The sequence below is a fragment of the Oenanthe melanoleuca genome, chromosome 8, assembly GCF_029582105.1.
Source record: "Oenanthe melanoleuca isolate GR-GAL-2019-014 chromosome 8, OMel1.0, whole genome shotgun sequence".
NCBI lineage: Eukaryota > Metazoa > Chordata > Aves > Passeriformes > Muscicapidae > Oenanthe > Oenanthe melanoleuca.
Genome location: NC_079342.1, coordinates 6622213 through 6649241, shown reverse-complemented (window position 1 = coordinate 6649241; position 27029 = coordinate 6622213). Strand labels below are relative to the sequence as shown.

The following is a 27029-nucleotide window of genomic DNA, read 5'->3' as shown; positions in this document are numbered from 1 at the left end:
CTTTTGATGATTAAGACAAAAACAGTATTATAGTGTGTCAGGATCTGCTCTGCAGTCACAGTAAAGATCTGCCAGTATTCCCAGATATCCCCCCATTTTGATTATTTTCTACATCTGCCATAAAACTGTGCGTTAAGCTGAAACTGCATACTACATTCAGCCCAAGGAGAACACTTTTGCATATTTTCCCCCAAAATGGGTCTGGTCTTTAGAGGGGAATAATATTTAGGTCTCAGATTTTCTCCCTCTCATATTCCAAACATGAAATACTGAAAATTTGGGATGTACTAATCTATAGAGAGTTTCCTTTGGTCTGGGAATTTTGAAAATAAAAATGAAACAGAATGAGAGATTTAACTTTGAAAAACAGTAATTCCTTGGGAGCACTAAATATGTCCCAGAGAAAGCTGGTTAAATTTTACTGCTCATGTCTTTTATTCGGTGCTGTTTCTACATGAAGCAATGAAGAGGTGTGAACACAGCTCAGCTGCCTCTCTTCGTTTTGCACCATTGCAGGACAAAATAAGATTTTGGGCCTCTCCACGGGAAAGAGGATTTCTCCCTTTCACAAGGCTTCTTCCACTCTCATGGATACTCCAGGCACTAGGGCTTGTTACCAGCCCTGGCCTGAGCTTCCTCACCCCCAGGGGGCTGATGAGCACCACGATTTAAGGACTTTATTGAAACCCAATCCTCTAACACTTAGCAGCTCTTTGGAACTACTGATTAGCTCATAGGTAAATTGTTATATCTTTCAAACTCTTCTGAGGATGGTTTTGGCCAGAATGGCCTTCAGGCTTGCCTTCTGAGAGGTGTGCCTGGTTCTTTCCAGCCATGCTGCATGGCTTAAGAAGCAGCATTGCCTCTGCCTAGAAACATTCTGTTTTATAAGGGAAAGCGACAGTGTGCCTCCTCTCATGGCTGGGGTTCTCATCACAGGCTTCAGTGTGAGCCTATTCCCGTTTGAGCTTGAAGATGGAATATGTTAATTCTGATGAAGGTTTTTACCCCAAAATAGTCCAAAGAAGGGAAATTAACTAAGAGTGAGGTGATGTTACTAAACCTCTCTCTACTTGAACAGTTTTGTACTATTTTTTCCTACTTTCTGCTAGTCCAGCAAAATCTGTGCATTACAGGACTTAAAACACAGGTAGATTTTTGACATGTGCTAAAAGTTTTTTTGAAGGCAAGTGTAGTAATGGTTGATAAAGTGCCAATCTCTGAAAATTCCCCACAATTCTCCTTCATTGAAACGAAGGGCAACAGCAGCAGTTCCATACAGCACATCTGTCATGAAGGCAGATGCATGCCATTCTATAGCTAAGCCTTCTTGACAGACAAAATGCTATAATGAAGGAAGATTTATGGTAAAGATAAGCTCCTTACTGCAAAATTCCCCTCAATTTTATTACAGCAGGACTGTGCTGAATATTATTCACTTGGAAGTCATGGGAAACAATTCTTGATAGATGTTTGTTAATCAGTGATAAGCTGCATATATTTAGCACTTTCCAAACCTTGAAAAACCTCAAAACTGTAAGAACAAAAAGCACTTTTCTTAAGACTCCCAAGTCCAAACTGAATGTGTAGAAAACTTTTCCTGTTTTTAGGATTCTTTTTTTGGCAGTGGCTAAGCTGTCTGTAACAGTGCAACAGTCGATTTCTGACTATTTATTAGGGTCATAAAGTAATTTTCATTTTCAGTTGAACGTAACATCTGATAAAGGGCACATTGTTTTGAAAATCTTCATTAAATTCTTCTATAGCAGAATGTTTCATTCATGCCCAAGTACTGGGCAAGACTGTATATATTTTTAAAGTGAGAATAAGATGCTTATGAGAACAAACTGTAATTCTTAGTCTGGTTCCTATTTTACTCCCTCCGTTTTCAATCTTGATGGACTTTTGGTTTCTTTCAGAACGACTCAGACTGAGCTAAAACATTTTCATATTGCTTTATAGTGGTGGGCTTCTTTCTAATGCTGTTTAAAATATTGAAGCCTATTTTTCTGTTCTAAAAAGACTGTAAAAATGATGGATGGTTACTGAGAAGCTCCTGATGTCTGTTAAAAACTATGCTTATTGATTTTTGAGTGATTTTATAATTACTTTTGCCACTGTTAGTTTTGCAATGGGAAGAAAGACATGGGGAAATAAGGTGGATTCATCTCCTTGTGCAACTGTGGAAGTAGGTTTCTACCTTTTCTTTTCTTTTCTTACCGTCCCGGTAAAGACAAAGGGCAAAGCTTAACTTGATTTCTTGAATCTTTATGACTGGTGTAATTACTGAGTCATAACTCAGGAAAATAAAACAGCTTGACTTTCAGCAGCTCAGGCTGCATTTACTCTCTTGGAAGTTAAACAAACAAACAAAATCTCCATTCACTTCTTGTCCTGACACCCCAGGAATCAACATCCTTATTGCTTGCACATGAGGCATACGTGATATGGTGGCCATTGAAACACAATAAAACAAGATCCTGCCAGGCCTCTGATGGAAGAGTTGCTCATAGATCCTGTCCCAAAGTCCACAGCCAGCTACACCCTTAAACACAAAGTCCATAATTTCTCACTGCAGCTTGGGAGGGAAAAATACATCCAGGTACAGCCACAAAGCCAGGAGTGGTAGATCCACACAGCCAGGGGTGGGGGAGCCAGTGATATGGGGACAGACCACAGCCCCAGGCATGACCACCTCACTTTCTGTCACTTTCTAAAGCTCCCTCCCTGCCTGTAGTTGTGGCCCTGCTGCAGTCCCAAACTGGCTCCTGCCCTGTGGGTCAGCAGTCAAATATGTTGCTTGTCTCTTGCTCATCTGGGGCTGAGGGCAGCCTGTCCATTCCCCAAAGGTTTATTCTGTAGGTATTTTAATCCATGCTTAAGTATTCACTGATAGGATTATGTTCCACATAAAAGAGTAGTTGCTGCTTTCTTTGAAGACATGACAGAGGAAAAGGAGTTTGGAGAGCAGTTGCTCTGTTGTGTCTTCAAGGAAATTCCCCAAACAACTGGAGTCTCACCATGCCAATGGGTGGTCTCTGCTATTGCTTGCTACAGGCTGTTCTCAGTGAAAATGTGTTCTAGTCTTCAGGTTGAAGCTCTGCTGGTGCATTTTAAAAATTAACCCTATGTGATTAAGCCCAAGTTTACTGCCTGCCTTTGTAGGCTGGTGGAAAGGGAACCTGCTGGGCTGATGTTGCGTTCTGCTTCCTGGTTGCTGCTTCTAGGCTTGTTTGTGTATTTGATCTAGTGACCACTTAAGGTAAATGACAGATCAATCCTAGAAAAAATGTCTCAATCTAAGTCTCTCTTTTCTAGGAAAAAACTGTGTAACCACTGGCTTGTGGAGGCATGGTCATATTTGTATCTGAGCAGATGTTGGAAAAGTGGGGCAGAAATGATTTAGTGAAGGTCTCACAGACAAACTGAGAAAGAAAGTGAGTCAAAATCCATTTTTTTTCTGAATTCCTCACCTCACCCCAGGGTCATATTATATGTTTGGGCTATAAATCTTTGTCTCTGAATATTCAGTTAGAATGAGCATTGATAACAAAACTACTGTGTTAATTATCATGCTACCACCAAGCTTTTATATATATATACATGCTTACATGCAGGCAAATCTACAGCTAGAGCAGTAGTATCATAGTACCAAATTTCATAAAAGCAGAAGTTAGGCTTATGATAAGTTAAAAAATGAGACTAAATAGGAGATTTATTGAACAAAATAGTTTCCCCAGTTAATTTCTGCAATATCATTTTAATCTTCAAATAGCACACAGAGTTGTTGGTGTTTTAAGGGAATTATCTGTCAATTCCTGCAATTTGTAGGGTGTGAATAGTTTAAGATGTCATAAATATTTATGAAGTTCCTGGGAATGGTGATAGGACATCATACAATGTCATTGAAGTTAGGAACTGAGGCAGAAAGGGTGTTATATGCAAATTGAAATAATAGTGTGGTATAGTTTTAAGAGGAGTGAAAAACAATCTATTATTTAGGTGAGAAGAAGCTGAATATTTACAAAATAAGGAATTAAATTTTTTGAGAGATTTGCTTTTACCTAGAAAAATGTTGCTCTGCTTTTGCCTAGACATTTGTAACTTTTCTGAATGTTTGCCTTTATTGCTCTCATGAGAGGCTTGCACATTATCTATCCTTTCTCTTCCTATCCCTCTCTTGCTACTCAAGTACTGCTTAAAGTAGGAATAATGGAACAGATTAGTCTTGGAGGTATTTCTACTGCTGCCACTGGAACTTGACCAAGGGATGATGCTATCCAAAAAGAAGAAATACAAATATTTTCCAGAAAAATATAGGATATAAATTTCTACTGAGGTTAAAACACAAAAATGCAGCTGCCACTGAAACCCTTTTGAGTATCAGGCTCTATCCTTTTATAAAGCCCATCTGTCTCTGCAGAGTATAAAAAATGCATGATCATAAGAAGCAGTACTCCTTCGGGGAAAAATCTCGCTGTACCAATCTTGTAGTCACTTCACAAAACAGTTTTAATCCCAAATTTGCATTTGATTTTCAGTCAGGAACTTTTGTGGTTTTTGCAAAGTTTTCTTATTCCATTAGAATAAGATATGAGGTACAGTTTGTTCAGGTGGCAAGTCCAGACTATGAATAAACCAACGTTATCATATGAAAGAGAATTAAACAGGCAGATCCAAGTGGGGATATATTAAGCCAAATTTAAGCTCCAGTAGTTGAATTTAGCCTGTACTAGATGTCTGGTTTGCCTCAGGATATATTCAGCTTTCCAGCTAATCGACTGAGGAAAACTGCCTCAGGTATGATAAAATTTACAAGAGAGCTCAGTTGAATAGCTCTTGTTATAAATACTAGCTTAAAGGCATTCTTCTGGTCTTTGGGATCAGAACTATATTTGCATTTAATTATTATATTTCAAACTTTTTCCACTTGGTTAAAAATATTAGACCAGCCAGTTTGGATTGTATCATAGTGCTTTCCAGATAATGGTTGAACTTCATCCCAGAGTTTTATTACTGGGTGAATATTGTTTGGCTTTATTCTTTTGTTTAGATCCAAATTCCCACAGGAGCAAAAATTATTATAATATATTCTCATTGAGAGAAGGAGAATTAAGCAAAGGTGTTTTAGTGATGTGCCAGTCTAAGAGGTACTGCACTCTACTATGATTTTCTGTCAACATAATTGACAAATAATTCAGAGTTTTAAGCCTCTTGCACTATTTTCAGATGAGGCTTAGTGTGAGAACTAATTGTCTTTTAGCCATTGATTTCAAAAACCTGTTTTTACCCTTTTCTGAGACTTTTCAAGACATGTTTTTACTAGTTTTATGTGCCAATATTTGCACTAACAGTTTAGAGGGTTTTTCACAGAACCAAGTTGCATCAATGGAAGCTAGTTTAGAAAGAACATGAAAAAGACAATCACCTCTGCTTGTGTAAGATATGAGAAGTGAAAATCAGTAACAGAACTATTTTCTTATGAAATTGTGCTGAAATAACATAAAATGAAATGTTTTCATTTATTTGCTCAGTACTGAAAGCACTACAGTAGAAACAAATACATGATGCCTATTATCCAAATGTTTGAATTCTACTATTATTAAGAGGCGGACTCTACTTTTGGCAATTATTTTCTGTGTAAATGTAACTGCAGGCAGCTCACAAGACATTGATTTTTTTCAAAGACTTGAATGTGTTCTTCATCCTTATTCCTTAAACTTTTAAACATACAGATATGAAAGCTGAAGAAAAGCCCACCTGAAAGTCCCTCTGGTAACATGGTAACTCATCAATCAGACAGGGTAGGGAAGTGAGGAATAGAGCAAATACTCTTACACCTGCCTTCCAAACATGCAGCTCTTAGGAGAGAATTTTATTTTTCAGCTACCTCTGATATCTTGACAGGAAGTCCTGGTCAGGAAGGACTGGACACTCTCAGTAAGGTACTGCCTCAGCACATTTTTAACATTTCAATTCCTCAATAAGGAACAGCAGCAGTAAAATTCCAGATTTGTGCTCACTGCTCAGCTCAGACTGAAATGTTTTGGTCAGATACAGATGAGATGTTTCCATAGACAACACAGTTACTGGCTTAACAGGAGGAGCATGAATTATGGATCCCCACCTAGCCAAGAAATTGTTCTTTCCTGTAGCCTTGGAGCCAAGGCAGACAGTGGGATATGCATTTGGCAGGACACATGTGCATCCTCATGCTTTAGTTTCATGGAAATTCACAGGCTTTGAAATCTAAGGTATTGAGCATCAACCACTGCATTTACAGCTGTAAATCACCACAGTCTCAAAATGCCAAAGTTACCACTGACTCCTGCAGCAGAGCTGCCCACCTGCCCTGCAGGGACTCCTGCCCAATTGCTGGGGAAATGACCTGAAACGCTAAATGGCCTGGGCTCCTTCAAGGCAATGCACTCACATGCTTACCGTTCTTGCCTTCTTCATTTACATTCACTGATTGGAAGTTGATTTGTTCCCAGAGGCAGACAAATATTTTTAAATGAAAAATTACACTATTTTTTCCAAACCTTGTGTTGAAAAGCAACTCAATGCTTTTCCTAGTGCACAGTCCTAGGAGCACCTCTGAGTGTGTGGTAACACTGTGCTGTCTCTTCAAACTCTATCCTATTTGTGTTTAACACAGAGATTATTGGTCTGTTCACCAGTCAGCTTGCTTTGACTAATAAGACAGACTAGTTCAACAAAGATTAACACAATTCTTACCACTTCTGTCCAACCAAGTTAAGCACAGCCCAGCAATTTATTTTGGTATTAATTTCCTCTGTCAGCCTTATATTTAAAAAAATACGCAGATAACAGTACAGAAAGTACAAATGAAGCCTAAAATTCCAGGGGAAAAAAAAATCACATACTGGAATACTTGACATAGAATCCAGTGGTATCAAAAATCTTAGATATTTGTTGTTTCCAATTCAGACATTCTTCACTGAGACCAAAATAACAGACAACCGTAGTGTACCTTACTGCTGGTGACTATTTAAGAGCTAGGTGCTCTCACAGCATGGTACCCTTTATGTGCACAATAATGAAAGTTCACTATTGATTTTTCTGTAGCTGCTTGTAACTATTATAGTTGATACATCAATAGAAAAGGAAAGCACAATGTTTCACAGGAGGCAGAAAATCAGAGAATACATGATGCTGTGACAGTAAATCATGGCATAATCTCAAGAATTGATAGATGGTTACTGCTAACTTGAAACCCATGGCTTTCTCTGAAAAGACTAACCTATAATCGTCCAATATGTTCTAACAGACTGACTGCCCATAATAGTGGTAAAGGACACAACACAATGTTTCATTTCCGGAATAATGGTTTCCACAAACCAGATTGTTGTAGTGGAATTTGTTTTGAGTGTTACCACAAAGGAGGGAGAAAGAGTGGTGGGGATGCCGTTTAGACTCATAGTTACAGGTTGCAGGAAAAAAAAGATTTTTTTTTTTTTTTTTTTTTTTTTATGTCTGAAAAGAGCACAGACAAGTTTTGTTTAAAAAATAAAAAGAGGAAGAGAAGTTTTCATTAATTTTTAACTTGCAAAAGTCTGCAGTTAGTTGAAAAGGAAATGCAAAAGAGCTGATTATTCTTGAGATCAAAATATTTGAGGTGATTTGTCAAGAAAGGCAGATGCAGAGAAAATACATTTTCTGTAGCTGTTTCCAGTTCCACAGCATCCTGAAAGGGAGCCAAAGGCATGCAAGTAATGATAGCTCTTTTAAGTGTCTGCTTGTCTCTGCTGCATTTTTGAGGGACACAACAATCTCTGAATGGTACAGTATGCCTAGTGAATTTTTAACAGGAAAGTTCTTAATTTCTTTGTTCCCTCTTTACTCCCTGGCTCATCTCAGGTAGCTTCATCTGTGGTTTTAATTAATTGTGAGGGTCTTTTTTTCCTGTCTCAAAACAGAAAGGGAGGAAGTACTGCTGGCAAGAGGTGGCCAGCTGGAGCCAAGTGAGTAGTTGGGATGACACTGCTCCCACAGTAATCTCTCACAATGTTCCTCCCTGGAAGATATTTCCATTGTGCAGCATTGTGTTCCAGCACTACTTTAGGGCATGTACCTGCTCTTTTCAAGTTTGCTGTTGCCTCCACTCTCTAAAGAGAAGTCTGTCCCAAATAGGATGGTCCTAGACAAGAGGAAAGGACTTTCTCATGTCCTTTCCCCCATCCAACCTGCCTCAACCAGGCATGAAGGACATTTGTCGTGCTTAGGCTGCAGATTTTCCCCTGGTGAAAGACTGAATAGTGTTGTCTATCTTTTCCTAAGCAGTTTGCTGATCTCTGTTATGATTTTTGTTGTTGGGAGGAAAGATGCTGCTGTAGTCTCCTTCCCCATTCTGATGTTAAAATCTTCCTCTTTGCTGAGATGAGACTTTCCTTCACTTGGCAAGCAGAGGTATTATGTAAATATGTTTATAATACACATCAAACCCTCCCAGTACTGAAGATCATATTAAATGTAGGATTTTCCTTAATAATATTTGAATAACCTTATAAAGAAGACTCTTAAACTGCCCTCAGTATGATGTGTAAATTAAATTTTTGCAAGCCACATGGATTGTTTCGGGGTTACTCTTTCAGTGTGTCCCATTATAAATGGCTCTGCACTAGGGCAATACTAGGAACTCCAGCCCTGAAAAGTTCATCCAATCTTGGTAGCAGCATTGACAGAACCTAAGGAATTGCAGTTTTCATCCCCCACCTCTTTCCAGCCAGCAGAAATAATTTGGGATACCTTCCAAGCCACGAGCTTGGGAAAGAGTGTTTCTGTACAGTCCCCTTCTGTCTCCCAATTCAAGATTACAGCTGTGTTCAAGTTTGGGTCATAGAGTTTGTTTCTGAATTTTCCTTCATTGTTTCATTCCTGTTTGCTTCTGTTTCCTCCCTTTCCACCTCTGGCTTGGCTTTGATCACAGTTCATGGCTTCTCTGTCCTTCCTGGCCTTTTCCCCCTATTTTCATGACTCCTATCTCAGGCGCTCCAGTCTCTCTGTTCCTCTGATACCCACCACTACTCCCTTTTTTATCAATCACTCCGGGTTCCTGATCTGCCCAGATACCCTCTTCTCTGCCACTCTTCTCTCATCCCTCTTGCAGGTCCCTTTTTTCACCTGTAATTTTTTTTCATTGTTCCTTTACAGCATTTCCCCTCTCTATTGTAATTCTCTTGTTCTTTTAGAGTATTTCACTTCTCTATTTTAATTCCCTCAGAGACAGACATTGCTTTTGTTTCCCATTCAGTACTCAATCTTGCACAAGCAGCAAAGGGGTAGAAGAAGGAGTGAAATTTTCTATAGTCTACACTGCATCTCCAGTAAATGGCCAACATTACCCATGTATAAACTTTCAGGTAAGAGCCTCTGCAATTTTTCAAGTTTTCAGTCTATGTATTCTGGTTTTAAAAATATTTAATAAGTTGTCTGTTACTACTGCAAAGTTAATCTAATTCAGTGAAACATTTAAGAATATGTTTAAGACTGTAGGGTAGTATTACTGGCTCCAAGATTGAAGATATTCATTCACTTATCTGTATTTGAATATATAACCATTTATTCCCATGTAATGCTGAGTACTTGACTAACAAAAGTAGTCACTGATGTGAAAGATTTCTGCCAACAGCAGCTAAAAAGATTCTATGTAAAACAGTATTTCATTTGTTAGCTGTATAATACATTTAAACTTGCAACTTATCTGAAAAGGGTAAGGAATTGTGAAAGTATTCCAAAAGTAGAGACATCTATAAATGTGGGTTATGTGCAGGTAATTTTTCCCCCTTTCAGGAGGTGTTTGAAAGCCATCCTTACTAGTATTCTGTAATCATAATAGGGGAAAAGTGCAGAGCACACTGATTGGATTATTCTGAAATCCCCACTGTCTCCACACAAAGGCAACAGAACGGAATACAAATATTGCTTGATACCCATGTTTCTAATTACTTGCAAGATTTGTATCTAACAAATATATGACCTAATTTTCTCTCAAGCATCTAATCCTATTGTTATTTCAAAACCTTGTTAAATATGCATTTTAGAAAAAAAGGACATGAAAAGGAAAAGTACTTGCTGAAGATGGTTAATCTTTTTTTTCCATGGCTTGCAGCTGTCAGACAAGCAGACAACATAACCAAGTAATGAACAGATTGAACCAAATTCATGCCTCGAATAATGCCATTGTACTCAACAGTTACATGAGGTATGAATTTGCAGCATTCATTGCATTTAATGAAGTAAAATCAGGACAAATCAACAGCAATTATTAACTTTCCTCTATAATTTAGTGTAGTTTATTCAAAAAACTCAATCAGCCATGAAACAGAAGGCTTTCTGTGGGATTCCTGGAAGAATTTTATCATTCACTACTCCTACATGCAGGGCTGAGATGAATGATTAAAATTTTATTTATTAAAAAATATTGGTTTAATTCTGAGTTGTTCCTCATAACCCCAGCATTTGCATTTTATTCCTTTTATATTGCATGCTTTTTTTCCCCAAAACCATTGATTGTAGATGCCTGGAAGATAGACACTGTCCTACTTTCTTTCACACTGTCTGCATTTGTGTGCAACCTGCATAGGAGGATGGACTCAAACCTGTCAGCTCACTGAAATATGTTCTCAGGAGCAAAACACTGCTTATCAAAGTCACCACTCTATATATCATTTAGCATCTATAAGAATTGCAAGGACTGATTTTTAATTCTTTGGTTTTGCTATGGGTTTTGACAAGTAAGCTAAATGAATGTGTCTTTGTTTTTGTTTTCCCATAAAGAAATAAAGGCCAGGGCAAAAAAAACCACCTTTTCCTGCATGAGCTAAATATACTTCTGAAATGGTCCCTCAAAAGATGAATTGTCAAATTTTTTTTGTGAAGTTTTAGACCCTGAAAATGCAGCAAGGAACTACTTTCATGCTAAGTGATTCATAAAGGCAAGGATCAAATTTTCTCAAAATTTAATCAAGATGTCTTAAATCAGATTCCTTTTAAAATTGTGTTTGTTATAAAATCTGTAGAGATTTCAAACAGTGTTGTTCCAATCTGCCTCTACTCTGCAAAGTGTCTTTAATATTCTGGATTTCACAACTGTTTACAAAGATAGATAACTATTGCTTTTGTTTACCAAATTGCATAGTTGAGATATTATTTTACAGACTTCAAAGTAATGGAGTGAGAAGCAGAATTAGAGACAAAAGCGTTGATTTCTCTGTTGAGCAATGCTGCATCCATGAAAGGAGAACGTCCCTCATGAGATTATTCTGAAATGAGGTTTTGTCCATATTCATTTGCTTTACTTTCCCAGAGGGTTAAAGTAGAACAGTGGAATAGCTCTTCTAGTGGCACAGTGGAGTAGCCTGGCTGCTTTGCCTGAGATCTAGGGAAGAGTTAATTGTTCTAGGAGCAGACTGGCTGTTTAACTGTTCTGCTGGCCCTCATCATCTCTAGTAAGAAATGGATCCCTGGTTTCCCTGGCAGTGGGGAACATGCAGCAGTAGGGACTATGTAAGACTGCTGGTAACTGTTCACGTTAAAAGTTACCAAATTTGAATTTTTCAAGTGCAGAAATGTTTGAAAAACCTGAAATTGGAAGGCATGATAAATTTCAACTTCTTGACTGTTTAGGGACAAGAAAGGACCCACATAATCATCACTCTTTCAGTCTTCTGCTCACTGCAGGCCATAAGTTTCCATCCAGCTGCTGGGCATCAAGTCTATAACTTTTGACTGAGCTCTATCATAATAATTTAGAGAAGCACCATCTTGCCTTCAGGTTTAAAGAAGCAGAGCTTTCATTATATCCAGAGATGAGATCTTCCAAAAGGGAGTGATCCTCATCTTTAAATTTGTGTATTTCTAATGCAATTTATCCCAAACTGATATTACAGAGCTAATCTACAAATGTATTCTCACTGACTTCCATGGGATGTGCATAGGGGACACTGTTTAGCTGATGAAATTTTTAACAGATACCACATTGCTTCAGCAGATCACATCTCAGTGACCACAGCATTTCATCCTTTGGCAGCGGCAAACAGTGCTGCCAAGGTACGCTTCCTATCTCATTGCTTCCCTGCCTTGGCAACTTTCCTTTCCATGCTGCATTCACTTTCAAGTCTTTTCTTGCCTTACCTGTCATCAGTTTTTCAGTGTCACAAGGTCATCTCCTGCCCTGGACTTGCCCAGAATGCCATCTCCATTTCCCACCCACCACCTTTCCAGACCAAATCCTTTTCCACTTTCTCCTTTCTTCCAGATCTATTTATCCACCTTCTTCATTCTCTTTCAAAACTTTTTGTAGTGACATCTGAGGGAAGCCTGGGCTGGGTGTGCTGGGACTGTGCCTGTGATCTCTGCGTTGTCTGCCAGTCGACATCTGTTCATCAGCACATATGGAGGTTGTGTACTTTAAAGGAGCATTTAAAAATGTCACCTGCCATTAAGGATTCCTCATTATAAAACAAGGAAATGTTCCTTTTGATAAACTTGTCACAGTGAAAGGATCATCCTAACTAGATGTTTCGTTCTCCATTTTTTAGGTTCACTCCCAGGCACTCTGCATATGAGACAGTGATTTCAAAAAGTCTATTTGAAATGCTGCAAAAAACCAATCAAGAATCCAAGGGAGCAATTTTTTTTTGTCAGAAATTGGTATGTGGAAAAAGGTACTTAAATAAATCTTGATTTTATCTATTAGTTAGCTGTCAGCTAATAATAAATTATATTTAGTTCCTCCCTTGTTATAAATATATATTGATTAGTTTTAAACTCTGAACTTCAGAATGAGTTATATCTGGTCATTGCTAAACTGCTTTCTTCACTAAGAAAAATATCCCAACACCTATTATACTGTACTTAATTAAGACAAGCATCAGCTTTATGTACCTTTATTTGCTTCTGCCAAGTCTCTGTGGTATAAATATTGAGTAGTTGTGTCTCTGGAATACTAATCGATCCTTCCTGAATTCCAAATGATTACATAAAGTTTAGGAGGTGGTTCTTTGCCAGTATTAGCCTCCAGTGTATACTCTGGTTGGATATTAGGGTTGAGACAGTCTGAATGGACACGTATATTTAGAAAAGTGCTTTTCTAAATTCGCATGTAATGTGGGGAAGCCTGAAAGCTGTGCCAGGGTGCTCCCCAGAATCCCCCAACTGCTGGTTTATTGGTTTACCAGGTGCAATTGTACAGGCATCCTTGGATAACAGAATGGGTGAATCTAAGAAAACTGCCAGAGGTTAAAATAAAACCACCTTGTTATGACAGCCCAACAAAACACATGTGCTATAACTAACAATATATAAAAAGACCTAAAAACAGTTGTGTATTTACAAACTCCTAAAAGTAAAAACAGCAAGAGTGAGCACTTTGAAGAAGGCATTAAACCCTAAGTACTGTTTGTCCCTGTGAGTGAGAAGGACACATTTGTAATGACAAGTCCATGCCTGGATAAGCTCTCCACTAGCGACTTGCACTGGCTTCCTAAGGAAGACTGTCATGTAATACTTCTCACTTCAAATTCACAGTACCCGCTTCATCTTTATCTGCAATCAAGATCTACATGCAAAATTTGCTGGGTTATATCTATATCTGTAATACACTCAGTTATCTATAATCCTACATTAATTGATGCTTGTCTAATTTTCTGGTCTTCTTTCCTGTTTTCCTTTTGGCTTGATAAAACCTCCTGCCTCACTAATTCCTTCATTTCATTCTTCTACTATATTTGTGTGCTTTTAACTATCATAATTAGCACAAAAATTAAGGCAACATTCCCTGTTATATTACCTCCAGCTGATGAATATACTCCTATTTTCCTGTCTGCATATGTATGATATTAAAAAGTTATGGAAGTGAAAAGTATTGACAGCCTCATGTTTCATCATAGTTTGCTGCAGCATTTTTAAAATATTTTCTGTGTATTTAGACTTCAGGCTCCCTGAGGCAGAGATTCTGCTGGTCTGTAAATCTAATAGAGCAATGACTAGAACAACAATGTTACATGAAGTACATTAAAAAGTGCAATAGCTATTTTTTCCAGTTGCAGATTGTTGTGTAACTGCATTGATTTGAGTTAGTGCAGCAGGTGAAACAGAGCCCAGGCAGGCTTTGTGCTGTTGCTCCCTGAGTGCATGTTTGAAGGGAACACCTTCTGGTCTTGTGAGTGCTGGGGCTAGAGACTGCCTTGAATATGATTCTGCCTTGAATTTGTTTCAGCCTTTTTTCATCTGCATTAGGATCTTAACAGGCACATTTATTTTGCACATGTGCAAACGGTGGGGGCTAGGACTTCAAATGCCTCCTCCCATCTCAGCTCAGACACTTTATGGAGACTAAAAGCAAGGAAAGATTCCTTTTCTAATATTCCTTTTAACTTGCTAATAGTCCTCTCATTTTAACAGAAATGAGAACGGAGTGTTGCAGATCTAGATTAATTTCTGCTGAATTTTCTGCTTAAGTAAGATTGTGGTTTGTTTAAAAACTGAGTTCTTATTTTCAAGGGTTGTTTTCTGTTGCTTAAGCAAGAGCCTGCTGTTTGATGTCCACCACAACTGAATGTTTATTATTTTTACTGGACCCTCTTGTCTCATGTTAAGTGGGATGTGAGATCAATAGTGGCTCTGCAATTATCTGTCCATTGATAAAGCCTTCATTTCTCAAATGAAGTACATTTGTCTGTGTGCTGACAGTGCTAAGGGAGCAGTACCAGTCAGCTGCTGCCTAGTCCAGCATTTAGCTCCACAGCTGACAGTGCCTGGACATGGGTCAAATGATGTCTAACTTTTTCCTACTGGCATTTCACTTTACAAACTGCTCTCCTGGGAGTTTGAAAAATCATCCTTGCTGAGTTCACATAACAAAAACAAGCAGGACAAATGGGAAGTTTTTGTAAAGAGAAAACAACGGCTGATTTCAGGTTAAATGATCAGTCCCTAAAGCTACTGGATGGTAAAATGAAGATGACAGAAAATATCCCATTTAAGGCACTCACTTGGTTCTTCAGCCATCATTTAAATGTAATAATTTGTCAAATTTAATTGATAAAAATTTCTTTTGAATTTTGTTTTGTGATAGGAACCAAATTTTGAATAAATAAAAAAAGAGTGAAATTCACTTGGCTTTATTGAGGTCAAAATTGCACCTCCAAGTGAAGCACATGAATCTATTTCTGCCTCAGAATTAGACAATTCAACAGCACATGTGGGGTGATTTTTTTACTTTTTTTTATTTGTTTAATTTCTGATTTATGACAAGGAGAGAAAGATGTTTCCAAACTAATATTAAATGTGGTAATGAAAATTCAAGGAGCTTGATAAACTGACACATTTTCTTTTTCTATCTGTAATGTTTCTTGATTTGAGCCGGCAGTTATTAAAGATGAATAATTTGTATTTAGTTTTTGGCCTACTTTTTGATAATGTGTACTGTGAGCTGTACTGGTTATATGCTATAGAAAATCAGGTGTATTTTTACTCTGGGATGAGGGTAAAGAATTCACATTATCCTCAATTTAGCCAACTTTCAGAAAGCCAGAAATATTTATTGTATTTGGTGGTAAATCTGATAAACAGCTACAGAACTGTGTGATCAGCATCTTTCTGAGATGTTCTCATTCCATGTGTTGGACAGGAGCTCATGGAGTAATGTTAAAAATAGGTTTACCACTCAAGTCAGTCAAAGATTTCTTTATTCTTTCCCATTTTTGCAGTTTGTACCTGGCCACTAACTTTCCATCAATGGTGTGACTACAGTTGCTGCATTATCCTATCCATGTTGGTTCTTCTTCATTGGAGGAAACCTGTCAAATGCAACTAAGTCAAGAAATCCATACTTGCATATCTCTTGAGCTGCTGGAGGTCTTTTTTATCCACCTATCTTTAGACTGGGGAAAAAATTGGCTGACATACCTGAGTTAAATTGTGGTTTGACATATTGATTATCTTTGCTCCCTAAGGTGGAATTAAGGGAAGAATATCTCTATATGTGAAATCACAGAAATGATGCCCCAGAAAACAGACATGCTTTGGGGTTTGCAAATATAATGTAGCATTAGTCAAAGAAAGGTTGGCAAGGGGAGCTGCAATGAAAGACTTTTATCTACAGAAAGAGCTACCTACCTGTAAAGGCATTTGCTTTTTTCAACTGAGAGAGGGAATTTAAAAATGATTTTAAAAAATCATTAAATATGTAGGTCTACATATTTAAATATCCTATAGCACTGAACTAAAGAGACATGACACTTAAGAAACTATTTGCTAAACTATTGTGGCTTATTGACTAACTGCTGAGTCAACTTTACCATTATGTAGCTGGCAGTATTGGTCAGAGGGTCCCTGGAGAAAGGACCTGAGCTCCTCTGCCTGGGGTCCCACTCACCAAGGTGGGACTCTGCAGTCTGACTGCAGGAGGAGTTGTGCACTGCCAGCCACAACAGCTACACTTAATTTGCATCTGGCTAAGCCTCAGCAGCATCTTCTTTAATGCTGCCAAAAATCAAAAGGATTTTCCTTTATAAACGCTTTGGAGCTCCTCACAAGTTGATAATGAACAACTACCTCTTTCATTTAAAATCTACCAAGCAACACTGATAGAGCTTAATTCTATTTTGAAAAATTATTCTAAGTGCTTTGGGTTTTGAACATGGCTTTATTGTTTATTTACGAAGATAATCACTCCCAAAATGTTAAGAAAAAAGGCAGAGACTAAATTCTTTGCCCCAAAGGAGTTTGCTGTCTTGTGGAGAGACAGGAAGGATGGTATAGCCATGAATTACAAACAGCTTTACAAGACAGTCTCATATCTATACAGTTATAAAAAAACAAACAACTTCTTCTCAATAAATTAATTTTGTGGATTATTGACTTCATATTGCCTTTGAGAGGCTTTATAGTAGACATTTATTTTTCAATCAAGCACTGGACTAAAGAACAATAGTAAAAGGTTTCATTGGCTTGGTTAACGCTCATATGAACATCCTCAGAAATGTAAAAAGGCTATGTCTTGAAGCACTTTTTATTCCATTAAACATTACAGGGCCAGGTTGTCAACAGCTGAGGTTTCTGAAATATTTTTCTTATTAAGTGATACATTATTGGCATTAGGACTGGTTTTCTGTAGAGATGCCTAGGAGATGTAGATATGTGCTAAATGCACCTAGATACTTAGGTACAATAATTGCTCCCAGTTATTTATGTAGAATTTGATGCTTAGCTAGTTCTGACAGCCCTGCTGAATGCCTACCAGCATTGTTAGACACTTCAATGTCTTCTAAACCTGACTTGCTCTTAGGCTGTAAGGTGTCTTATTAATTTCAACTACATGATTCATTTGTTCTTTTAGGCACAAACTTAAGTGCTTAGCTGGAAAGGGTATCTGTGTTTTTAATTTTAATCTTGTCCTCATTCTCGTTGAATATTTGCCTCTGTCCTTTGGGTCAAGTGGTAGCATCTTTACATTTTATTCTTTGCAGAGTAACATCTAGCTCTGACTATTAGCAAATGTAATTCTGCAGTATGCTAAATAATGAACTAATTGATTTCAAAGGTGTTGGACCTGTCTTAGCTACATCACTTTTACATGCAAGTGATGTGACTACAAGGTTCCTATTAGCAGCAAAATTAGCTTGTTTTGTAGTACCATAAATGAGAGAAAAACTGGGTAACCTGGCTTGGTACAAGTTTGTAGGTTATTCCTGCCCAAGTGCTTCAGAAGTTGGGCACAGTACCTGGCAGCATTAGAAGAGCTAGAGGTGTGAGAATGATTCCTAAATCAGTGCAAAATACCAGAACAGCCGATGAAAATCTTTAAATAAAAAGCCACCTAAATGTGAAAGTTTTTCAAATGCACTTCATTTATGCAGCTAATTTAAAATGTTTCTGAACTGACATGAATTCTCTAAATATTTTATCAGAAGAAAGCTACAGGCTTTATTTGTGCCACTGTATAATGACTGAAAAACCTACTTATTAGGAATTAGGAAATATGAATTCTTGTTATCCATCAGATTAATTCATAAAACATAATTTCTGCAACAGATGGTTTGCTTTCGCTTCTCTGAATCTAAGATATTCAAGCAATGAAGCCCTGAATACAAAATGTTAATAGTTACCAAGGAAATCCATCATCTCTTCCTAGGATTCAAAATGGACATACCTCAGAATGATCCATTCTGTTAGCATCATTCTAATTTCATTCTAATTTGTAAAATATTTCTTTTTATCTTCTGCATGTTCTGTCCCCTGTACCTCTGAAGTATTAGTCTTTTATGCTCCTTGCATTTAAAGGCAGCTTTATCTAAATTTTTCTCAAGCAGTTCAAATTCTGTAACACCTAGGAGGGACATATTTAACACTGTCATAGAGATCTACAGTGTGATCAAAAGTGTCTCTTTAATCTACTTGCAATTGTATTATGAGAATTTGTTTTTAGAATTTTATTCCTTTACAGATTTTTTTAAAAACTGAAAATGAAAGGAAAACATTACTAAATGTCACCACTGCTGATATCTTGCCTTGTGTCCTTGGCTCACCTCCTCACTCTCTTTGTAGACAAAAAGACCTTTTCAATAAAACAGGAGGTTTTGCTATGGAGGTATGGCTGGGACTGACCTTATTTATGTTTTTAAGTCTGTCCTTTCAACTGTCTGCCAGAAAAAAACACTCACTTGGGCAAAGTTCATTTAGACCAGCTTTACAACAAAGTGCAAACCTGAAACAGAGGACAGGCAGAAAAATCTCTTCCCATGAAGTCAATAGGAATCCATCTCCCTAAGATCTTTTTTATTCTTGGCACCAGTGATTTTTCTCAACTGATTTATTGGAGGGCACTGGTTTAACTAATTTGTCTTGCATAGGTATCTTTCCCATTCTGTCCTCTCCACTAGTACAAAACAATCTTCCCTTTAAAGGTTATTTCCTAGCCAGATCTATCCTAAAGCTATTATCATTAATTTGCACTTTAGGAGTTCCTTTCACTTTTAAAAAACTATGAGATACATTCCTGATTTATGGGTTACAGTGTGACAGCCATCATATGCAAAGAAGATTGTTTATACTTACCACAGATGCCTTTGAATAAGAAGGAAATTTCAACCATATCCACACTCCATGTGCTTTACATAACTGTATTCAATATCACAGAAGAAAACGGCAATCTGCATTTTCCACTGTTCTTTAGGATGTCTAATAGAATTTTATCCTTGTTCTGGAAAATTCAGTATTCACATACCAATACACAGAAGGTTTATAATGTTCTATTAAATTAAATTCCATAGGTTTTAGGAGTAATTTCCATGGAAATGCACATTTAATCCTTATACATAACTTCCCTGCAACTGATAATTAAGAAATTATCTTCAGATTACTGTGAACTTCATTAAACATATTTCAAAATCATGTGTTTCACGAAAAATTGAAGTAAAGCAAAGTATTTTCCATGTTTTTAGAAAAAACAATAATTATGAAGATTAGGGTGTACCTACCTAAACTAAACAGCACCAGGAATTTGAGACAGACAAATTCTCGTAGGTCAAACTGCAGCGAACGAAGCTTTGCTACCAGTTCTTGTGCATGGCTCATAAGATTGTTGAGGGTGGCTCCAGCTTGGGATGCTATTATGGAATAATCCACCTGTAAAAGAGAATTGTATTTCTATCTGGTTGTCACCTCCACACTTTAGGATGTTTCAAGCAATAGTATACAACCAGGATATTCCTGGATATAGAAATCACTCTTAATTTAATGATATTATCAAGTCAAGATGATTTTATATATAAACCAATTTCAACCCAATAGTAATAAAGAAAATAAGATTAAACCATATATCTTAATGGTATGTGACATCACTGTGAGTGCTGGTTTTTCTGTATTGGCTCTTTTGGATGCTTTAAATATGAGAGCTGCCTGTGGTAGCAGGCAATACACTGGTAGCTATCCACAACTCAGTTTGCTTTGTTCATTTGGTGTCTCCTGTTCTCCTTTTAGTCCTATGATCCTGCAAAGAATGACTGATGGAGTGAGCTTCGTGCCTACCCTGGCTGTATTGCTCCAGAGGGACACAACAATATTCATGGGAAACAGACCTGTGTCCAGAACTCGGCCAGAAGCATCTATTCAGGCTCAGAAATGTCAGTGTATTCCCACAGGAAACAGAGGTACTGTGTGGGTGGTTGCTGTTCTCAGCTACACAAATTCCCTGCATTGTTGATTGGAACTCACTTGTTCTGAAAGTGCTGCCCTGCAGGAGAAGGAGGGGTGGCAGGTGTGACAGCCCAGCATTGTCCCAGATTGACTGCAGTGCACAGAGCTCCTTCCCCTGGGTTAGGGACCCAAGTGTGCTGCTCTGGGCTCTGCTGCCCTGGCCATGCTGCCCCTTGCTCTCGGGGCAGGCTGACCTGCCTGGGAGCTTCCCTTGTATACAGACATCCAATGGAGAGCTGGAGCTAATACACTTATTAGAAAAGGGAACATTCACAAGCACAGCACACTTAAGGCCTGCCATTGCTGACTCATCCTTGGGTGATCCTTGACCCTTGTGCAAACTCCAGAAGCCCAGCATGCTGAAACTGTTCTGGCTGATGCCAGTCCCATTGCAGGGATGTTTCCATCAGGAGCCTGCCCCAGCCCCTGGCACTGTGAAGGTGTGCCTGCTTTGTCACAGGATGGTGACCAGTGGGGAAGGGCACAGCCTGTGGGAATGCTTTGATGGGAAGGTGAAGGGAGGGCTGGCTCCAGGACAGGGCAATGGCTTGATGTGGATCAGGGTGTAACTGCTGTATCAGAACTGGGGTGACCTGAGCAGCAGCTTCAGCTTCACTGCTCAGTCCACTTTTCATCAGAGGGCTCCACATCCCCTGCAACTGCTACTGTCCCATGGGAATGGCCTGGTGTGCTGCTTGCTCCCTAAAGAACCACTCCTGGCCAGCTAAGACCTAAAGGGTTCAGTGACACATTTCCAAAATGCTCTAGTATTACCAACACCTTTCTCTTGTAGGAACCTCCAGAACAACAGGGAAATTGCTAATTGTACTTCATCTAAGTGAAGTCTGGCTGTAAATTAAGGCTAAGCACAATGGTAAGTGCTTGCTTTGGGTTAATAATTTGTTTAATGGTATCAGTACTCTCAGCCCATCTCTGTTTCCCATAATAAAGTAGGTAATAAAGAATAGAGAGGTATCACCACAGGAAACAAACCAATACTGCAAAATTTTCTTTTTCCAGGCTCTGATCCCTTAAAATCTGTGTTAAAAAAAATGTTAAGGAACATGTATTTTGATCTTTTTAAAATTGTTTTATTTTAAAACTATTGAATTTATTTTGCTCAAATATCAACAGCAGTAAAACAAGGGAAAAAACCCCTTGAAATACTTCTAACCTGACAAAATTTCAGCAAGGTAAGATAGAAAGATGACTAAAATAAACTAACTTTTCCTGGTAATGGCCTTAATAAAATTCATAAGTTACTGATTTCTAAGAAAAGTTTTCATTTATATGTACTCTTATTGTTCCTATAAACTGGCTGGAGGAAATTGCACAAGAAAAATGAGGTTACACTTTTTGAATGGAGGTTAAGAATAGCAATACTTGGCAGTGTTGGAGCAGTTAGAGTTGAGTTCAATGCTTCAATTAAATCAATGGATTATGCTGAAGTATCCTGTGAGGTAGGTTTTATTGCTGTCTTTTATACCTGGGGAAACTTGAAGTAGTGACATTAAATTGCTTACTCAGGGCCAAAGAAATCTGTGGCAAAACTACAATCTGATCTTTGGAAACCCCAGCCTATCCATCTTTCAAAAACTACTTTCTATCTCATCTCTTATTTACCACTCCTTCTATAGATGCATTTATATGTATTTTTTATGTATATATATTTATATAAATAAGAACAAATAAAGTAACATAACTCAAATAATTTTTACTCAAAGATCAGTTTAATGTAGTGACTGGTTCAACTACTTTGTATTGAAAAACTGGTCATATATAAATATGAAATTTCACAACTTAATTTCTTTTTTATAATTGTTAAGAGGGGGAAACCTCAAAATCCCTTACTGAGCTTCCAATTTGTGGGGAAAATATGCTACTCTCTTCATAACAAGAAGTTAAGATGTCTGAATGTCAAGAATATCAGTGGCCTTAGTGCAGTGATTATGGCATAATGGAAAAACCCAGTAGATGCCTGGATCTCCCAGCATCCCTCTACTGGAGAGCTCTCAGGCAACCTGCTCCTCTTTCAGGTGCATTTAATATTTGCAGCACCAGCAAATTTGTCTGGGAGGCAAGTCCTCATCTGCCACTCACCAGGAACAGGCTGTATTAAATTTTTATATTTATTGACATTTCATTACCATAATTGACTGCAGTTGGTTCTCTAGTAGAAGGCACAGGGCTGCCTCCTAAGCAGGAGAATTGGTCCCTTGAGTAGGATTTGCAATTAAAAACAACGCAGAATGGATTTTTTTTTTAATTGTGTAAATATGATGAGTTGAATTTTCCGCTTTAACTAGAGAATAGTAGGTGTGCAGAAGGGTTTTTTCAAGAGTGAGCAAAATTATGAGTCAGTGGAAAGACGACCCCCAAAGGTGTCAATCAGTTTATACAAAAGCAACTGTGCATGAAAAAGCCTCAGTTAATGTCTATTCTGAAAAAGCGGTCACATTAAAGACTACACTGTTCTGCTTGCTTGGTCCTTTATGCAGAATTTGATACTAAAATATGTATTAATTATTTTACCTTCCAATTCATGATTAAAAGCACTTTTAAAAGGCAAAGATTAAATCAGCTTGGATGTTCATGCAAAATGCTTAATTTCATAGTGAAGTCTTAGCATTTAATTTATATTGTACGTTTTACTTCATATTGTATATTGATTTCATCTAGTAAAATCAAATCCATGACTAAAATAGCTTTGCATCCCAATTAATACTACTGCATTTCACATTGATTTTGATGTTGAGGATTTTGTCTGGCATTTTGAAAACAGCAGCTTTGTCAGAGCTTCCAAATAACCTAATTTGGAAGTAAAACAATGGGCTGAAGTTATGGCTGCACAAACAGAAGTGTGAATTCCTCCTGTACCCTGGGCTAAATAAATGCTGTGGCTGAAGGCCAAAAATAAAGGCAGCACCTGTGGTTTTTTGTTTTGCAAATGCTGTTTCATGGTAATTAAAGATTTTTGAAGACAAGTCCCTGGTTTTACTGGGCTCAGATAGTAATTTTTCTGGTGGAATCAGGTGATGACTTCTGGTATCAACTCTTCTCTATGCTCACGAAACTGTCTAACACTTATTAGGGGAATTAAGTTCCTTTTTTCTTCTAAAATTAAGGTGTGTTTGATTTCTAGAATATGACTGTGGTATCAAGGGGAAATACAGTGTGGAAGTGCACCAACCCTTTCAATGCTTCAGCAATCTTGAAATAGTCTCCAGAATATGATTAGAGTGATTTTACTTGTTGATGGCATTGCCAGGTACTGACTAGCCTTGAATGCCATTCCTTTCAGCCAGACAGGAATTACACAAGTAAGGAATAAAGCCCCTGCTGTGGCTCTATTCAGTATAATCTAGCAGAAAAAGGCAGTTCAAGCTAATAAAAGATTGATTTCATATTTGATTTAGTAAATTAAGACTACTGTGAGTTTGGGGTCCGAAGGCAGAGGCGGTGGGTGCCCAGGTGCAGCAAAGGCAGTGTTCTGCTCCTCCTGCTCTACGGGGTGCAGCCCTGCCCAGCACCTCTGGCTGCTGGGGGGCTGCTCCCCCAGCACCCTCTCCTTGGCTACAAACAGCCCTGAAAGCCTGGGCTGGCCCACACTGACCTGCCCTGGGTCTCTGAGCCCTGACCCTGCAAGAGTGGATGCTCAGTGGGTGGATGAGTCTCATCTCAGAAGCACACATTCAGTACATAGCAAACAAGCTCTTTTGCTATTGCAGCCTTCCCACTGTTTCCTGAGATACAGGTTTCAGTGGAAACTGCAGTAGTTATTAAACTCATTTTGAGCTTTTCATATAATTATTTCATTAAAAACAGCATTTCTGTTACATTTCTAAGCAAATACATATGGAAAAAACTTTGAAAAGGCATCTATGTACAAAAATTGAGGAGGTTTCAGAATGGACAAACCCACCAATATGCTTGTTAAAGGTTTGGATGTATTAATTAAAATGGTGTTGACTTATGCAGCATAAGATGCTTGTCATTTTAATGTGAGACACAACAATAGAAGGTAATGAATTAAGTTGCCAGTGGCTCTTTCCCCTAGGATGATGCTATGGTGCTTGATAATTAACTATAATATGCAAATAGTAACACTCCAAAGTACTGCAGAGTACAATAGAATCCATTTCTTTACCATAGTGTTATAATGTACTTTTGTGGGGTTTATTAATATTGGGATGAGATGATACAAAATTACTGCTGAGTTTGATATTCAGTAAAGCCCATCAGAAGACAGAGAATCACTGGAAAAATTTTTGTGAATATCTGGGTAGCATCTCACAAGGCTGTGCTAACTCAAATTGCTTCTTCAGGAGCTTTGAACCATGTAAGTTCATTCCTCTTTAAGACCCTCTTATTTTACACAAATTTCTGCTCTGCTGTTTTAAATCCTTTCCTAGCAAGGCTAGTTGTGCTCACCTTGGGTCCCATCACTATCACTACTCCAGTGGGCAGCTGGGACTGACTCATGTAGTGCTTTGTTCAAACTAAGTTTCTGAACAATTTGTCTTTCATGATGGGCAAGCTTAAAATCACCTGTGGGATTTTACATAGGGAGTTTATGCTGACAGATTAGTTCACTAGCATGGGACTGTTTGGAGGACTAACAGGCTTGAAGAAATGCTGCCAGACTCCAGGCAAATAATTTTTGTTTTCTTTATGGGAGCCATTACGAAATACAAAAGAAATGTGTTTCCCATGAAGACAACAGAGTTAGTGTATGGGAAATGGAAGAGTTCTGGTGTGCAAGGATTCAAGTCAGGTGCTCTCTCCATGAACTTTTACTGGAACTGGGATTTTAGACTTAAAAGTATAGTGCTATTATGGTTTCATGGCAACACAGCAAAGCACGTGTGAATTGGGATCGAAGGTTGTTCATGTCCATAACTACTTGAAAGGCTCAAAATATATAATAAATATTGGATAAACCTGAATTCAGGGCACTTCATGGTTAAAACTGTTTTGATGTTTTACCCAGTTTTACTGAGCACATCTAGTTCATCTCCAAGGAGTAGCCAGCATAATATCTTCATATCTTCATAAGGCATGAGGCCCTTTTAACAACTAGCACAACCTTACTCTAGTGGCAGAAAGCACTAGAGTAAGGAACTGTGCAAAAAAGCAAACACTATACTGAAAAGTTAAATAATGATTGCTTGACCTCATTTGTACCCACCTTGGATCAAATCCTGCGTTTATTTGCTGATGTAAAGACTCCTAGATTTGGCCCTCAAATGCCAATACATACCTCTTTTGTGTCCACTACAACTATGAAGCCTCACTGACTACAACACAAATCTAATGGGAAAAAGATACTAATTTCCAAAAACATGAGAAGTAATAGGTTTCCACTAGATAACCATGAGCTTTCTATACCTATGACTCGTAGATGTCCTTTGGAGTCACTCCTCTAACACTCTTGTACTTTTGTACTTCAGTGATACTTCTGCAAAGGTGATCTTTCTTGACAACACCTTCAAGATCTCGTGCTATTTCTCTGGTGCTATGCTTTAGAACACAAATCCAGGTGTAAAGATGTATTTGTGTGATGACTTCAACTAAATCAATAGTTTCAACAATCTCAAATCTGAGATTTAGACACATTTTTGGATGGCCTTTTTAATTGGAAAGACTTTGACCAAGCTCAGCAGAGGGAATATTTGGCAACAATGAGTGTAGGTATGAACAAAGGGAGCAGATGAGGCTCCAGTTCACCTGTTGTGCATTGACTGTTGCAGGAAAATGCAAAAGCAACAATATTCTGTGCAGAGCTCTAGCATCTACCTTATATGTGCTGGGTCTTGGAAACTGGCAGTGTATTGCTTGTGAAGAAGATACAAGAGGAAAGTACTCAGGTTGGAGGAATTAAAATTCTATAATTAGAAATGGTCTGTTAAAATTACATGCCACATGGCAAGCCTACAAAACTCAGCATGTGGAGAGCATATTGGCAATGATTTACAATTAAACACCACATTGCAAATCACTCCTTAGCTGTTTTCTATTATGAAATTTTGAGAGTTGTAAAATGCATTTGTGCTACTTTATTTCCTTTTGAAATGGTAATTGCTACTGCTGAGGGGCAGTACTTAGTGCAGAAAATGAAGTGTGCAGCACAGGGAGGAACTTGTTTCTGAGGAACAGCTGAGGAATTGTAATGATCTGAAAAAAGTGCTTTCTTGAAACACATACACACAAAAGAGCTTCATTTATGAAACCCCAAATAAATAACAAAATAAAATAAAATAAAACACAGTCTCTTTTTATACAAGGACCAAAGCTTACTAGTTTGTTGCTGACTGCACTTTTTCCCTGTCAAAGTGGGAACAGTGGATTGACTGAGTAAAACCTATAAGCCAGTGGCTTGAGGGAAATGCAGATATATGGAAATTTGATAGGAGTGCCCTAAAGTAATGGGTTTTGAGCCAGTGTGTTTGAAAATTATCAAGTGTTCTTCTAACTCCTAGACCATTTTAGATGCCTAGTACAGAACTGACAGTGGTACCGCCCTGGGGACCTGGATAAAGTTTGGCTTTTGTGTCTGAGGAACAGAGGCTGTGCATTCTAAGTGGAGAGACCAGGTATGCTCTAATTAAGTGATGGCAACTTCCCCCCCTTACAGCTGCCACCTTGATGGTGATTTGTAAAAAGGACTGTGTTTATGAGTAGCTTTTATGGAGGATATATTAAGGAAAGCAAGGAGTGAGGCTTCTCAGGTCTTAAATTTGCTAACTTATGACAATAAGCTTGATCTCTCAGGTAATAAAGTTGGCAGTCTAGCTCAGGTCCTCAGT

At 38.1% G+C, this 27029-nt stretch overlaps 1 protein-coding gene across 4 annotated transcripts in view; it reads right to left on the bottom strand.

Moving 5' to 3' along the window:
• The window catches only part of NR5A2 (nuclear receptor subfamily 5 group A member 2), an 87096-nt gene that overhangs the window by 7391 nt on the left and 52676 nt on the right, over nucleotides 1-27029 (bottom strand). For all 4 annotated transcript variants that reach the window (XM_056497285.1, XM_056497286.1, XM_056497289.1 and 1 more), the window contains one exon: nucleotides 19506-19653. In XM_056497285.1, coding sequence (XP_056353260.1) covers nucleotides 19506-19653 — 148 coding nt within the window. The remainder of the gene's footprint in view (nucleotides 1-19505; nucleotides 19654-27029) is intronic.